General features: G+C 38.0%; 1 protein-coding gene across 5 annotated transcripts in view; it reads left to right on the top strand.

The window, feature by feature from the left end:
• Nucleotides 1-17,586, top strand: part of MCTP2 (multiple C2 and transmembrane domain containing 2) — a gene marked incomplete at its 3' end in the record, with an annotated part of 246,209 nt that overhangs the window by 112,588 nt on the left and 116,035 nt on the right. For all 5 annotated transcript variants that reach the window (XM_081228579.1, XM_081228580.1, XM_081228577.1 and 2 more), the window contains 2 exons: nucleotides 7,125-7,311; nucleotides 9,981-10,074. In XM_081228579.1, coding sequence (XP_081084705.1) covers nucleotides 7,125-7,311; nucleotides 9,981-10,074 — 281 coding nt within the window. The remainder of the gene's footprint in view (nucleotides 1-7,124; nucleotides 7,312-9,980; nucleotides 10,075-17,586) is intronic.

Below are 17,586 nucleotides of genomic sequence, written 5' to 3'. Positions count from 1 at the left end.
GCTAAGGTACAAAAGATAACAAAAGTATCTCTTGGGAGTTGGCTACACAGCATTACCCTGAGTGAACTTCCAGGTAGGGTGAGACTCACCCTAAAATACATACTTCTTGTCAGAGTTAAAAGAGAGATTGTGCTGGCATATGCGTATCACAGACCTGTTACTTACTGTTCCTTCTTATTTAAAAATGTTCACTTACTGTTTTCCTGTTCTTTGTTGTAATTCTAAGGCTCAGTTATTTTATCTCCCAACTGTTGGGAAATAACTTTTTGCATGAGAAGGGTCTTTGACAATGTTGAATGAGTCATAACTGTCCTCAGACCTGTCTCATATTTTGTGTTTGGATAACACCTTGATGCTAGTAATTTAAAGTCCTGCATGGCCTAAGAAAGTCCTCTGCCAGGCAGTTTGATGTGAGGGAAGGAACACCAGCCTCTGAGTTGTACTTCTTGGGCTGGCTTGTAACCACGGTGTTTGCTAGCTGCGTGACCTTGGGCAGTGACTTTCCTTGTGGTTTTCTGTTTGTGTAATGGGGTTTTCCACCAATTTGCAGGTCATCATGGCAATTGGCAACAATGTCTCTTGTTGGTAGCTATGATTATTCCTATTAATTTTGAGATTTTTTTTCTGGATGGTAACTATAGATCCCCACAACATTTGCAACTAAAATTCTGTCATTTAAGTAACTGAAACACTAGTTAAAATTCAGCATATTTTTGTTTCTTCAAAACAGGAGAGACTTTTTTTTAATATTTTTTGGTAGGAGTGAGCGGTGACTGTCTTCTAGGACATGGTGGGAAGGACATTCGTTGACTGGAGATCTGAGCAGTGTCGATTAGCCTGAACAATACTGGGTTTTGTAGCTGTGGACAGAAAACTGGAGTAGTGGTCAGTTATGTGAAGAGAAATCACGTTGGCATTGGTGGGTTGCTAGCTTGGTGATGGTTCAGGCATGGCCCACCCCCGCCCGGTAGCCAGCCTCCTCCAGGCTCTCCTGAGTCATGGGGAACTTTCTGAAATCCCTTGTGTCATGGTCCACCTGTGGGCTTCCACTGAGCTACAGGTAACTCCTGAGGAAGTCAGGGCTGGTAAGATGAAGGTGCTTGGGCAAATCCAACACCCCTCCCAGACCAGCGTGCTTACTAATTCAGCTGTTTATTCATGCACCAAAAAAAAGCCAGTCTTTTGAGTCCATCAGTGGTCTAGAGACAGAGAATTTTTAGGGAGGAGTAAGAAATAAAGCTAAATATAACCTGCCCCAACTTTTAAACAAAATGGCAAGAGTAGAAATACAGATTAACCCCCTTGTCAACCTGTGCCATTTCAACATGATCGTATCATTTTCTTAAAGTATATTTTACATTTCCCTGTGATTCTGGAGATTAATTTGTCACAGAATATTCTAGAATTAATTTAGCTTGGAAACTTAAGAATGAGAATGCACAAGTTCATTTTAACTGGGCTGCCTCAGAGCCAATCCTCAGCCCCACGCGGTGCCTCAGAAAGTGGCTGTGATGTGCTACCAGTTTACTGGTGACTGTGGTGCAGAGGAGAATCAGGGCTAGAGGATTTCTCTGGACAGTCTGCACCCCATGTCACTGATCTGCTCTTACAGCCAGGCATGATGCAGCCACCATTTTCTTCCTGTTCACCGCCTTCCTTAGCCTCTGAGATGTACAGCGTTTAAAACTCTAGCACCCTTTTCTTCCCCTTGCATTTAAGTGAAAAGCTGACCAGTGTATAATATAAAGCATAGAATTATGGTAATGAATAAGAGGTTAAAAGCTATCATGGCAAGTGGAACTTAAGCAGGTTTGGCTGACTGATATGGTAAAATTATGAGTTGAATTAAAACATTAAAATGCGGTGGGATTAATGGAGAAAGACAGGAACAGGAGGTCAGAAACAACGCTAAATCAGCACATTAACTGCCTGTGGGCCAGAGGGACTGGCTTTAATATATGCAGAGAAAAAAAAAAGCTTGCAGAGGGAAAAAAAAAAGTCATTTAGTCCTTGTTTCCTTCACGTGAATAGAACCGCAGACTTTTCAATCTGGGAGGCACCTAGTACATATATTTATTTCCCTTTCTTTTTTTAGATAGGGGAGGAAATAGACACTACAGAATATTTAGTTGGTTAACAAAAAAAACACTGACTTTATAGTTTGGAGTTTTTGACTTGGAATTTTATTTTGCCACTGGGATGCATTTGTTCGTTCGTTCATTTTATTCAACAAACATAGAGCACGTCGTGTATCAGACATCCTGCCAAGTGCTGGGGGTTCAGAGGTGGATCCTGTCCTCAGGCACTAGGTTGTGGGCAGCGTCTTGGGGGTGGAAGGGCAGCTTCCTGGAAGAAGAGAGTCTAAGCTGAGACCTGTAACATGAGTGGTGGTTAGCCTGACAAGGAGGAAGAACTTTCCAGGAAGATGGGACCACATGGACAAAGGCTTAGAGAGGAGGGAGAACACATGCTGAGAAACTGGAAAGGAATGAGAAGGGTGGGTGATGTCATGCGATCAAACTAGAGAGGAAGGCAGGAGTGAGGTCACAAAACCATCGGATTCCATGACCTGCAGATGAACCACAGCAGCTCCTGGCTAGACACAGATGCATTAGTGCTCTGCTACTTCATGTTCCTAATGCAAAGCTTGTTATCGTGGTGGAGCTCTTTCGGACTGAATGGTCTAAGTTCTGACTTTGGAATGAGGATTTCCTGGTCACCTAAGGGCCAGCGTGTAGCACCTGCTGAATGATGGTCCGAACACGGTCACTCCCCTTGCCTGTGGAGTCACACATGATGCCACGGGAATAGACCTAATTTGCTAGTGCTCATTACTCATGTGTTTTACATGGATGCCCTGAGCACGTGTTTTCCACATTGTTTCCTCAGATAGAAGAACAGTTTTATAAGTTTTATTGCTTTATCGGTTTTTGTTAACAAACATGTCTTTAGATATGTTGGCCAGAGTCTCGTGGGCTATGGTGAGTTAAAAGTTATTTTTTCTTTTAAATTATTCTTAGGTCAGTATTTCTTGATACCTTTATCAATGTGTTTGTACCGTCAGCTACCAACCTGGGAAAAAATTTTCAAATACTTCCATTGCTATAATTCACCACAGCTGAATGACTGGCATTTCTCTAGGTTAGGGGTCAGCAAACTAGGGCCCGTGGGCCAAATGCAGATGGCTGCTTGTTTCTGAATAAAGTTTTATTGGAAAACAGCCTTGTTCATTTGTGTACATTGTCTATTACTGCTTTCATGCTACAAGAAGAGAGTTGAGTAGTTGCGAGAGACCAGGTGGCCAACAAACTAAAAATATATTTACTGTCTTGCCCTTCACAGAAAAAATGGTCTTAGTGCCTGTCACTTATTAATGTTGGTGTGGTTTTTAATGATAATTGGAACACTCATTATGAGAGCCTTTTAAACCATATATCTAAAAACTGAGTTTATTTTTCAAAGAAAATTTGCATCCATAGTAGTAAGCTCAGTTTTCATCATTGCTCATACAAGGTTGCCATTTGGGTAGAGCTTGGGAAGAAACTTAGGGGATACAAAATGGAAGAGAAAATATAACAATACCTGTAAAATTCTGGAATCAGTGAGTGAGCAAGTATTGTTTATAAGAATGAGAAGGAAGGGAGGAGGAGGAGGTGTTTTGATCTGCCCAGGAAGCGGGGCTGGATCTCTTCTCCTAGGCATTCTTAGGGGCCAACCCTGCACTTTTCCTGGAACTGGTAACTAAACAGTTAACAGAAAGCCTTGGGAAAGAACAGCAGATTCTGTAGTGCTTCAGTAGCAACGAGAAAGAATGAAGAGACTGACCAAATTATTTAGTACTTTCTCAGGGTAGAATCTGGTACCCTATAGAAAATTAAGGAAGCAGCCCAGAGTCTCCTTTCAAGATTTTTTATATTAAACATGTCTTTGATGAATATATTTCAGAATGATTATATCTTAAAGATTTTAGAGTATTTATCCTTACTTGAGCCTAAAGAAAGCCATTTAGTTCACGATAGTTAACCTTTCTTTAGAAGATTCAATGAGTATTGTGGTAAAAGTATTCTGAAATTCTGGAAGAAAAGTCCTTAAATTTTTTTTTTTTTCTTCTACTGCTTTTGCTGATCATACAAGCTAGTTCCTAGCTTGGGGTTAATGTAAATATTTCTTCAGCCTCTGGCTAACCTCCCGAACATTCTGGTTCTCCTTCAGATGTGAGGGTGAGCTGAAGCCATGGGGACTGAGATTGAAACAGAGAAAAATGGGAGGCCTGGAGGAAAGGGTTTTGTATGAGATTCATTTCTGCTTACTCCCATCTTTCCTTCTGTCTTCCAGAATGTGAAAATGAATGGGGAAGCCAGGTGGATAGAGCAGTTCAGTTCTAGAAAGTTTATAGAAAGTCATCCTTAGAGCGGGTGGTTAACACTAGGGAGAAGGTAGCTTTTCATTAATTCATAAGACTAAAGACATCAGTGTTTTAAGAATCAATTAATTCATATGATGGGGCAGGGACCCTAAGAAACAGGGTCATAATCTATGTGCAGAAGGATCAAGATTTAATTTTGATTGACCTGATGCCTATGTATCAATTTAATTTGCTCTTTCAAGTCACTAAGAAAGTAAGAGTAAGTATTTGATTGAATTCACTCAATAGTTAACTGGGAATGTAGAATCCATTAAGTTTGTCCTGAAATCCCCCATCTGGTGTTTATGGGGCTCTTTTATCTAAAATAGGCAAGGCTATGTTTTGTGTAGGGTTTCTTTCTTCATTATCGAAATAATCTTTAAAACTGAGATAGGTGGAAAAGTTTCACAGTGGGCAGACATGACCGAGAAGTTTGTGAAAATGTGTAATTTCTGAGACAAAATTCAATATTTAGTTTGCATTTCATCTGGGATGTGATTCACACTTGTTTAAATTAATAAACCGCTCTGTTCAAGTAAGCTGTGCCTTTAGACAGTCAGGAGGGGAGTGTGCAAAGTTACTGTAGATCTGCTAATATTGCTTACAGTCGTTTTAGATGACGTTTGAGAATTGCTGTCAGGTCCGTTTTGAATTATCCAAGAAAAAAATTACTTTTTCGTCATTATACATCATTTTTGACTCCCAAACATTATTTGCTCTCAGAGATCCTGTAACGTTTCCTTTGTTCAGAAGATAAATAAAACCACCACCACAACAAACAGGTAAACTTCAAAGGACCAAAATGCCATTATTAATGATATTAAAATGCATGTGTCATAAATAGGTTATTGCTACTTTGGACTAATGAAGGTGACCACCAGAGAGAAAAAGTCTTACAAATTCGGATCATTCATCTTTCCATGAGAAAGAGGTTTATTACATGAAAGTGTATGTAACAGTGGAAAATAATGCTTAGCAAAGTATTCCTAAGCAGATGAGCTACGGCTATACTTGTTCAGAATTTGCGGGTGCTTAGTTTTGTAGAAATGGCACAGTTAAAGCACTTGACATTTCTTTCTTTCCAAGCAAAATTAGCTCCCCATTTACATACTTGCTTATGAAATGAAAATATTTACTAACCCCTCCTTTCACAGTAGTGAACTTTAACTTTGAAGTATCCCTTATTGCACAGAAAAAGAAATTGTTTTGATTCAAATCATAGAGGGTTATTTAAAAAATATATATTATATATATATAAATGTGTTTCCAGTAGAAATACTTGATGAATTTATTACATGCAAAAGCTCTAATTGCCACCTCTTCTAGTAACTGGAATTGTAATTAGGAAGTAAATACCCACATATGTTTAATTTTATAGGTACATATCACTATTAAAATATTTTCTCTTCTGTGGTAAAAGCTGGTATAGACCTTTAATATTGATATTTTGGGGGGAAGGGATTGCAAGCTTTCTTTCAAATGTATTAAACTGGAACTTTTTCCATATCCATGTGCGTCAAAATTGTCGTTGCTTTATATATAAAGTAAGTTTACCTATTTCCTATTATCTGCAAATTTATAAAGTCCATTGATGATTAAGGGTAAGAATCCATTCCTGTCAGACATTCTGAGGCCATGCTTCCATTTTTTAATAACGTCTTGAATAGTCATCTTATTCAAAAACTAGAGATGGCAAATGAGAATGAAAAACACACACTACCCTCCCTCACTCCGCTCAGCCCTGCCTACCTCACCTACCTGCACATAAACGAAGCAAGTGTGGCCCAGGCAATCCCAGACTTTTCGTGTCAAAGCAAGTAAATGGCTTAGCACCTCAGCCCCCCCTTATGGGTGTTTGCTTCTGTATTTAAATGTGTTTGAGGTTTTCAACATCGCCAGAACAGTTGACTGTTAAGAGGCGGAAAACATGCAATTTATAGCAGATGGGTGCAGCCTTTTCTGGCAGTGCCGCCAAAATGGGATCAATCAGTAGCACTTCACGCTCCATTTGTCTAACAGAAACCCACCTGGGGAAATCCTGTGGAACTATGCCTATTAGGAAAACACCTTAACACATTTCTTTAAATAAAAACTGGCCAGTCGGCATTAATCTAGAGGAAAATGGTTTCTCCATTAACCCTCTCCCGCTTGCAAAGCTCCTATCTTTTCTTCTTTTTTTTGAACCAATGTCTCTTATTCTCTTTGCCGGTAGAAGACCAGCCAAGAGCAGCACAGAGCAGCCTTCTAGAGCCGGCATCCATAGTGTTGAAACTTTGAAACTGTTTTCTTCCTAGTTCTTGATCTCATCGTTTCTCTGCAGACCTGCTGCTTCTCAGGTTCAACATTTGCCACTTTCTCCATGCTGCCTTTTCTTTGTTTGTTTTTTTTTGTTGTTGTTGTTGTTTTTTGGTTTTTTTATCACTTTCTCTCCTTCATTCAGGGTGTGTTAGGCTGGGATGGAGTGTTACCAGCCAGGGGAGCCCTTGCAACCTTCACTACTCAGCCAGCCCATATATAATTGTGTTTCCAGTAGAAATACTTGATGAATTTATTACATGCAAAAGCTCTAATTGCCACCTCTTCTAATAACTGGAATCGCCCATGCCCAGACAGCGTGAGGCTTCATGGGGAGGATGAAATGAAAATCAGGTGCTTTGGAGGTTCAGCAGCTGCCACGCGTTAATCGCTTTTCTGTCCCTGATTCCTGCAACTTTTCCAGGTGTAAAGTGGATATCTCAGCCCTCCCACTGAAGCAAGCCAACTGCCTGGAGCTGCCGCTGGAGAGCTGCCTGGGGACGCTCTTGATGCTGGTCACCCTCACGCCCTGCGCGGGAGTCTCCATCTCAGATCTGTGTGTGTGCCCCTTGGCAGATCCCAGCGAGAGAAAGCAGATCGCCCAGCGATTCGTGAGTGCTTTGCCTTGCTACAACCCCTCCCGACCCCCGCACCCACCCCCACTTGTAAGTTGAAACAGTCTCTGAATTGAAAAACTGCCTCCAAAGAGATCTTTGTCCAAAGTTTAATGGTATGTCTCCTAAAACAAGACATCAGCCCTAGAGGTTAATGCATTAGTGAGAAGGTGACAGTAGATTATAGAGTTTGCCTTCCTATTTTAAACGCCAAAAAAAAAAGGTATTTGACTTTTTAGTATCCTGGAACTCTTTGGAGAAAATTGAAATCCTCAAGGGGGCAAAAGGTTGTTTAGCATGTCTGTATATGCAAATAGGAATTTTATTTTTTTTTTAATTTTAATTTTGGAATATAGTTGATTTGCAATGTTGTGTTAGTTTTAGGTGTACAGCTAAGTGATTCAGTTATACATACACATATATCCATTCTTTTTCAGATTCTTTTCCCATATAGGTTACTACAGAATATTGAGTAGAGTTCCCTGTGCTATATAGTAGGTCCTTGTTGATCTTCTATTTTATATATAGTAGTGTGTATATGTTAATCCCAAACTCGTAATTTATTCCTCCCCACCACGTTTTCCCTTTGGTAACCATAAGTTTGTTTTCCAAGTCTCTGAGTCTGTTTCTATTTTGTAAGTAAGTTCATTTGTATCATTTTTAGGAATTTTAATAAGTTCACAAAAGTTGCTTCTTTAAAAACTAAATATTAATGTTTGCCATGTTGTAGATGCTTTTCCAGAACCTCTTAAGATCAAGTGAGAAAGCACTTGTGTCTCATAAAGCAAGGCCAAGCCGTAGACAGGCATGAAAGACTTATTCCATACTACCCTGGATAAGAGCAGTTTGTGATTTTTGCCTAAGTAGTTGCAATTTGCTTAAAAGTCCACTCAGCATTTTTAAATCAAATGGCTTTGTCCTTGTCATTATTTTTTGTGCTCTGGCTTTCTAGGTGTCTTTATTTGCATTCTCATTTTATTCCATCTTCTTTGTAAACCAATACATTTATTTTATTGCCACACACACGAAAGGCATGTTTTAGGAAAGTGGCATGGAAGTGAAGCAAAGATGAATCCCTATTTAATGGGAGTATTATTCTCAGCATAAACTTTAGTGCCTCCAGACTCCTTCACTGTGCAGGCGTATTGATTAATTGAATAAACCTTTATCTTCAGGAGTACAAAGCCTAGCCACAGATCTTAATGACAGCACAAGATTCTGCATGCAAGGTTGATGTACTCTAAAGAAGTTTTGACAAAATCCACTTTTAATATTCTCTTTGATGACTTTAGTTAAGCAAATGAAAATAAAACACTTCCCCAAACTTTCCCATGGATAAATTGCACAATTTACCAAATTCATGAGGAGTGTCATGCATTTATAAGGTGACATTAGGTAAGATCATAATGACTGCTTTGAATAATGTCTCAGGATTCGAGGAGTACTCATTGAAAAGAGATTTGAAAAGCCAGTAATCAAAGTAAAAATATCAATTTTTTTTTTTTTTTGTAGCTAAGGAGCTGACCAGCATGCTAGAGGGAAAGATACTGTGTTACAAGACACAAGTTCCAGACCCCTGGATTTGTTTTTTAGGTTTTAAGAATAGATAATCTTCAAAGGCATTTTGCCTCTAAATTATGAAAGTACTTTATTTCAGATGTTTCCATTTTAGCTTAAACACTAGTTTTTTTTCTGTTGTTTTTAAGATTGAAAATACTGTTTGAAGAAACAACTTCCAAAAGTTCTTAGGAATGGTGCTTCCTAAGGTTTACGTTAGGCAAACCTTAGCTATTATTAAGCTTTTGTTATTCTTTCCTGAAATGCCTAAATAACAAGGATTTTACTACCCTTCTATAAATCCCTGGGGTCCACTTATCACAGGTTTTTACTTATCTAATGATGACAGAAATACTGTATCCAAAGGTTTGAAAGCAGCATCTTTTTCAGCAAATGTGTTTTGGAGGCATGCAAAGAGCATTTATTTGCTTATCTCTTATCTCATGCACAATTTCTAAAGAATGCGATGTGCATAGACATCTAAATATTTCTATACATGCTTAAGAATTATCAGTAGATATATTAGAGCTTTGGCCATGCAAACTAAAAATGAAAGTAAATGTGATTACAGAGCAGTACTAGATGCTCAGTCTCTAATGAGCTGGCTGTAACATGGACTAGAAAATTCATTCCATTTCCATCCCTACTCTCTTTCTGGTAGTAATAAGTTATCTACAAAGGGTCCAAGTTTAGTCCTCTGATATCCATAAAGTTTGTTCTAACTAGGTCAGAATAATGTTGCCTTTTCTGGTGATTTAAAATTTTCATTAAAGAGAAAGGGGGAAAAGAGAATGAATGTAGTTCTACACCCATTTTCCCCGGTGGGATGTCTGTACTATCGCCAGGGGGTGATGTTAAAAGTAGATTGCATGTGCTTTGTAATTTGTTTATTTTGAAAGGGGAGTTAATTAATTCTCAGTCACTTTTAATCTGGTTGCTGCAAATGCCTAAGTTTCCTGTTGACTGATGCAATGCACATTGGAACTTTTCTTAGCATTGCATGAGAAAGATGATGATAAATCTAGAAGGTACTTCCTATAGGGATTTTTTGGCATTAAACAGTATATTAGAAAGCTATGTTCATTTGTGACCTACTTTTCTCCCCCCAGAGCTTACAGAACTCCCTGAAAAATATGAAGGACATCGGCATTTTACAAGTGAAGGTTTTAAAGGCGGTAGATCTCTTAGCAGCAGATTTCTCAGGTATAGAAAATTTTCATCTTTTTATTCATTTTTATTTATTTCCTGCTTTGAAGTGATCCAGTGGCAGAGTGAAATGTTTTACTAAGTAGAAGCATGTACAGAGCAATCATACTTTCAGAGTCACAGAAGAAAAAAAGGTGCAGACAACAAGTTCTCTCACTTCACATTTTTCGCAAATTGATCTTTTTCAAGTAATTTTCCTACGATTAGATAATGTGCTAGTCCATTTAGCTCTCAAAGATATTTGTGGGTGATTCATGTCATGACTTCTTTATTTGTTAAATGTTTGATGAAGCTTGTCTATAGGACCTCAGAAGGCAGATTTGACTTCTTGCCTTTTCTCTTGCAGAGCTGTGTGCAGACAGTGTTTTACTCTTCACAGGGTACAGTACATGGGTCCTAAATCTGGCTGGCTGGCACTTCTCTGTAACAGTAACCAAAGTCTTGGCCATGGAACCACTTTACCATTGCCATTGTTTTATACAAAATTTCTCTCGGTGCTTCACTACCTGGAACTTATAGACAGAGGCTGGAACTGACATGCTTTGTGCTGAATTATGCTTGACTATGGAGGAGAGTAATCCAAACGTTCCAGTGTCTGATCAGAGGACGCCTCTCCACTCATTGCCTCCTTGCTGAATTACCCCCTTGTACTGACTGACAGTTTAAGCACCTATATGACAGATGCTATTTACCAAGTAAATTGATGAATATGAAGACTATTACACAACATGGATCTATCTATTAATGCATTAGTGCATTTTTGTTGTTGTTATATCATAATTTTAGAATGTGGTCTACTCTCTATATTTGTGTAACCTCTGAACTTCTGAGTTTGAGGTAGCTCAAACTCTGGAAAAGAGAATGTTAATTAGAAGCACTTTATATTACAAAAATGATGGGATATATGAATTTAGTTTAAAAAAAAGAGTTCTCCTCACCCTCCTTCAAAAAATGAACCAATGGAAATCACTACTCTATAAGCCCTCCCAAATAAGGTGATCTCAATTTTAAGGAAAATGCCCAGTGAGAATATCCAAAAATGCTTTTTCAGCCAATATGAATATATAAATTCTCAGGGTTGTGGATGAAATACTTCAGTAATGACTTGTAATATTCATCAGTTTACTTGCAAATGTTTATATAGTCTTAGATTGATTTAGAAATTTTCCTTTTGAAACTTACAGTTTATGAAAATGCTTAATTCAGACGTTTCATGTGCCTTTGACAGTAGTTTTGTCATCCCTAAAGCACATGTAGAGTTATCGACCAGTTTTCCAGAGCAAATAGTGTTTTACTTCCATCTCAGTGTTTAGATACAACACTGTTTGAATCTGTGATCGTTGAGGTCTCAGTAAACGTTGTCTCAGGCCCCAAGAACTCATTTATGCTTTCAAGCAGTATTTTCAAATATTCTTTCTGTAGTTGTATATTTTGTGTTCGCCAGGAACTAATTGAAATGCATTAAACATTTTTTTAAAAGGCTTGTGTACAACTACATCCATATGTGGAAATACTTTTTAAAAACTTACCTTATTTTATGCTTCCTATCAGGTGACTTCCATAAAGCACCCCCAAAACTAGGATTGATGGAGGTTGTTTCAGGCCAACGTGAATTCTCCAAAGAGTACTTTGACTATTAAAGTGTATAGGAGAGAAACCTAGAAAATGGAAGTTTTTATAAAGATCAGACGATAAGGCAAAACCCACTTTTCAGAAGAATAATTTTGGGGCAAAATGCTACCATTTTGTCATTTTCTTTATATTCAAGATATTCAGTAGATAGTTTTGGAGTGGATGAAGGTGGTGAGTACCTGAGGATTCCATTAACAAAAAGCAGTGGTTAGAAACCAAATAATGCTAAGAGATTTAGCTTAATGCCCTAGTGTTTTACTATCTCTGTATTATTTATGAGAAAATCATCACTCTTCTGAATTGAAGGAAAGATCCTTGTCATTAGCTAAGCATGTCTTTAGACCATATCGATCTTTATTCTTAGAATCAAATTTCACAGTCTAATGTTCTTTATAGGTTGGTAGCCTCATCCAGTCTGTTCCAAACCACGGTGTTGCTTTAGGGCAACAAAGTGGACCTATTCCAGAGAGTTGTAAAGTAACTTTTCTTCGTGAAAAAATAAGTGGATTCAGGTTGCTGTGCGGTAGCAGTAGAGATGTAATTAATGCCTCCGAGATGTTAGCGACCATATCATATAGTGGCGACTCATACATTATTGCTGTTATTATTGTTACCAATTCACTTGACACGCAGAAAAAAAAAATGCCACCTTCACTTGATCATGGATCAGAAGAGGTACTCATCATTGCCAGTGCTGGAAACATTTAAGGAAGAAGTAACTATTTATACCCAGCATTTTCCAGTCAGCCTTGCCTTATTAACTGAGTGTTTCATTGCACTTGCTCAGGGAACGAAGTATTCACTCCTGCAAATTAAAATGAACTGCATTTACTCTGAATACCAGGTGCATTCTCAAAGAATGGTGGTCGTTTTAGACAGTGCAAAGGGAGCATTCCAACATTCCTACTTTTTTTCATGATAGTTTTTTTTTTTTTCTGTGATTGTTTGTTTCTTGAAAACAATACCAAATAACCATAATAACTGATACTTCAAGTTAGATTCAGGGACTCTGCTCCATGGGAGCAGATCTTGGCAGTGGTCCATTTGGAGGTCAAGGTTATGGTTTGCAGAGTGCAGGGACCTATTGTCCTAGAGGAGAAATGAAAGCACTTGGCAGCCCTGCGATCAGTGGTTTGCCAATTTTAAAGTTATCTATATTTTTGCAAGTAGCAATTAGAAAATATCAGTCACTTATGCTAATCGGATCAAAGTTACGTGGATATTCCTCATGAGTGGTTATTGATGTTATGGTTATGTAGCCATAAAAATAAATTAAACTTGGGGGAAATTGAATCCTCATTACTTTACTAGTATTTTAGAACATTGGAATAATATATATCATATATATATAGATTATATATATACACGCACTAACGTGAACTTCTTTGCAATTAAAAATTTAACTTTTTTATATAAAGAAAAAAATTAGTGTAGCTTTCCAAATGTTATTAATATTAATAATATTAATATTAATAACCTAAATCTAGATATGTTACCAATATTAAGATATTTATAAAAGATAAAGGCTTCAGTGTTCTAATGTGTAGAAAAGATAATTTATTATTTTTTGAAATGAATTCATTCTTTTCTAAATATGCTATTTTATTGTGTGATTGAACCTACCCTAGAATTAATAAATTTAAATTTATATATAGCTTGGCATTTTTGTGTATGTATCTGACATTTGTTTGTATATAAGTGAGAAGACTTTTTATTTTAAAGAATCGGAGGTAATTAACTTCTCTTGCAGTCCATCCCTCTAAAATTGGTGAAAGATATTTTAATGTTCTCTACAGCCAATATGAGATATGGATAGCCATACACAGTTATTCTAATAGAAAAGCCTGTCAGATATTTTTATTAAAGCATTTGTCTCACAAACACCTTGTGTCCAATGTAACCTAAAATTTTTAAGTAATAGGTTATCCTGTCTGATGTCAGTTCTTCTGTAGTAAACAAGGCCATAGCCTTGATTCACAAAACAGATGATAAATTGTACTTTGAAACTCAAGGTGAGCATAGCTGTTTGTAATGTTTAATGAGACCAACATACTTCACTCAGCTGCCGCTAGTCTTAGAACTCAGCTGTTTTGAGAAGATAGCAATAAAAACCAAACAAAAACAATGCAGAGTTTGTTTCGTAGGCTATAAAAAGGTAATCAAGTAGATAATAGGTAAACAGAAAAATAGTTAGGGAACTGAAATATTTTCTGATCAGAATTGTATTTCAGTACAAATGGCAATGCTTATCTTACCTACTGGGAGATCCACCAGTGAAGAGTAGGAAAGTATTTACTGTGTTCAATGCATACATGGAGAAATGTTCTGGATAGCCTTGTTATAATTGATAGGATATTGTGGGGAAGCTTCCAGAATTATACGACGGAGGGGCTCCTTCCGTGTATCAGTACTGAAACCATCACGGCCTCTATTTGCATAACGCACCTGCCAAAATTCCGCACTTAGTCAGTGACCCTTCTCGTATATTCTTAGAATCAAAATGTGGGTTTCACACATCTTCCTCCCTACTGATTAAGCTTTCTATATATTAATTTTGTTCTAAAAGAGTTCTTATATATTAACACCCTTCTCCTTAAGGAATCTTCCAGTGGCAGGATGTGTTATTCTTTAGTCTCCCTCCGCTTTATTCCTCCACCCTGTTAACACCACCAAGATGACCCTAGCCATTAAGTATTCTGACATAAAATAGGGGTGATAGAAGCTTAGGAGAGTTTTCTTTACCTCGTCATGCCAGCAGTGGCAAAAGAGCAAGGAGAACAGCATTGCAAGCCCACCTCCATATAGGATGATAGTAAGTGTTGTAACAACATAGCATAATAGGGTGTGGGTCTCAATGGCCCTTCTTTTGGTATAGCACAATCCCATCTTAATTTTTCATGTTCCTGTCATAATACGCTGTATGTCATGAGGAGAAGCTGGGGAATTATCAGGAGGCAATGAAGGAGCAAAACTGGAAATAGCCATCTTTCCTCACAATTTGGAGTTACTGTTCTCCAGGGGTCTTTTTTATCATTGCGATTTTTTGTTACTTTTTGCCATACAAAACCCACCCATAAAACGCAAACATTTTCCAAATATATCTGGATATTTTTTTACTTCTTGGCTGTAAGATTGTCACTTGGACCCTTTCACCGTTTCCAATGTTAGTAAGACAACTACCAAATTAACAGAATCTTGTAATTAGAGAATCTTTATCAGAGGAATGGAAAAGACTTATGTTTTCAAACAAAAAATATGAGTTATGGGGAAGTAGTCTTATGTGATAAATAAGCATGTCAGGGGCCATAACAGTGCCTGATCCAGGAGAACAAAGACACATTTAATTCAAGAACTCGATACTTCTTTTCAGGGAGCCCAGTGTAGTTTTCCAAATGCTTTTTGAGTTTGTCTTAATTTAAGAAAAGTCACCTTGGTGGGTAGATCTAGTGATCTTCAAGAAATGTTCATTGAGCATCTACTACAGATCAGACACACCTACCTGTAGGGAGCTTGTGATCACTTCACTCTTCCTTCTCTAGGGGGCAGTGAGTATCATTGATGTGGATGAGGACCTTGCTCAAAATTGGGTGGCGTTTTCAGTTGAATGGTTCCTTGACAATGCCATTAGGAGGAGCTCTCTGTTCCACATGCAGGGTTGCTCTCCCATGACTGGTAAAGTTCTCTATTCATTCGTTAAGTACATGATCCCTTTCCAAGAGACTGAACCTCATGCTTTGGGTAAATTAATGTTCAGTTCAATAATTTATTCACTGAAGATGAAAATTATTCCCCATTTTATTTGCTCTTTATTTTTATGGTAGCTGCCTTTCATTTTAATCCCCATGTATTATGGTATAGAAGATGTATAGAAACAGATGTGTAAATCTTGGTTCTACCACATTCCAGCCTTGGGTCCACTTAAGCCTCCAGCTTCTCATGGGTATTTTGAGAGTTAAAACCTAAATGAGCATACCTGACACATATTACATGCTCAATAAATGCTATTCCCATTCTTTGTTAAATTTATTTTTTTTTAGAGTACAGTTGACCTGGGGAATTTCACAGGTTATTGTCTTCTTGGTATTTGTTTATGATTTCTCTAATTTTAAATAATGTTGGAAATATCAGCGTTGCTAATCACTTTTAGCTTTTCAACCACTTTTAGAAATCTATAGTTACCACTCTATGATGTTTGTTTCTTTTTGTTTCTGTTTCTATTGCCTGATAAAAGTGAAGAAAAAACATGCTTCATGGTAGGAAAATTGTCATACTTAAACCAGTTTAGTGCTTGTATTCATATTTTGATAATATGGATAATAGTTTTATCGATATAAAATGCTTTTATGAGCTCATCAATTTTTTGTTGTATATGAAAGTGCTGTTTTGAGAAACTGTTGACCAAAATACTGCAGTTAGATACCATATTATAGCGTAGAAATATTCCAGCCATATGCTGTAATACTGACGTTTGAGTAGTTTCTGTAAATTATAACACTAGCTTTGTTTTCTGTTGTTCTGGGTTTTTTTGAAACATAAGACTGCTTGTATCAAAAGAGAAATAAAATAGTCCTATGGTTGTTGTTCGTTGGGAATTTTAAGTCACATGTCCATTTTCTAGTTTGTTTTCATTGTCTGCTGTTTGAAGCTATATTCATAGCAATATGTCCCCTCTTAAAGATGCCCCATTTTCAAAGGGTTGGCTGTAATTGAATTTCTAGGAAGCTCAGCCATAGTGATTCAGAGCTCTTAATTTTCATGAGAACCTCATGGCTAGATGAACCCAAATCAAGACCAACTTTTTAAAAACACGTAAAAAATGATACAAATCTGCCCTGGCAGGCCATCTGCTTTAGCAGTCTGCCAAGGAACATGAACTCTAGTTGATGTAAAGTTTGGGAGTTTATCGAAGATTTAGCAGTTTGTAGCTTACCTGGTACCTTGTGAGTGAATGAGTTCAGTTCATTGATTAACAACTGATCTTACTGGCTGGCTTCTTAGTAAGATCTTCATTTACTCAGCCACTATACCTCCTCTGTGTGTGAGCCTGTGGTGGGTCCTGGTGACATGATGGGGGAGAGGAATTGGTCCCTGCCTTCACATGGAGTGACTGCTAACCCAGTGGCATCTAATGACAATGATACTGTCAAGGTCAAGAACAGGTGTCCAGGTTCATTAAAGGGACACCTGACTCCTGCAGGAAGTGATGTTTTAGCTGAGGTGTCAGGGATAAGGAGGGATTAGCACAGTAGAGCTGAAGGAAAAGCAGTTTTCAAATGAGGGAACAGCATGTTCCAAAGCCTGCAGGGCTTTCCTAAGACATGCAGAAAAGCAAGTGAAACTGGAGAACAGAGCAAGGGGACCCTCAGGGGCAAGGAGGCTATTGTTATTAGACGGGACCGGATTATATAGGAACATGGGGTCCAGGTGAAGAAATTAGAGACCTTTCTAAGTAGGGAACTGATATGATCTGATATGAACTTAAATACGAGTTTATTCTGGTGGCTGCAAAGAGCAAGGGGTTTGGGGGTGCAAGACTGAAAATGGGGAGATGTTAGGCAGATTCAGTGGATGATGGTGCTTTATGGAGCTTGAGCGGTGACAGGGGAATGGAATTAGAAGAAGGAGAAATTCTCATGTCATCAGTTCTTGTTTGTGCTAGAATATTACAACATCAGAAATGTAGTTAAAAAACATTTCAGTAATAGTGTCCTCTTTCTTTGCGGACCTCACAGTCCTAAGTGAGACCTGTCTGTCCCCAGCTCTGGATGTCTGCCGCGGTGAAGCAATCCATCCTCATCTGCAGGATGCCACCGAGGCCATTGTTTGGATTAGAGATGCTTGCAACCCACTCGGGAAGGCAGGAGATACTTGAAAGTT

Source organism: Mesoplodon bidens (assembly GCF_964165515.1).
Source record: "Mesoplodon bidens genome assembly, chromosome: 3".
NCBI classification, from domain to species: domain Eukaryota; kingdom Metazoa; phylum Chordata; class Mammalia; order Artiodactyla; family Ziphiidae; genus Mesoplodon; species Mesoplodon bidens.
Note: the sequence above shows the minus strand (reverse complement) of the source record. Positions and strands in the feature narration are given on the sequence as shown.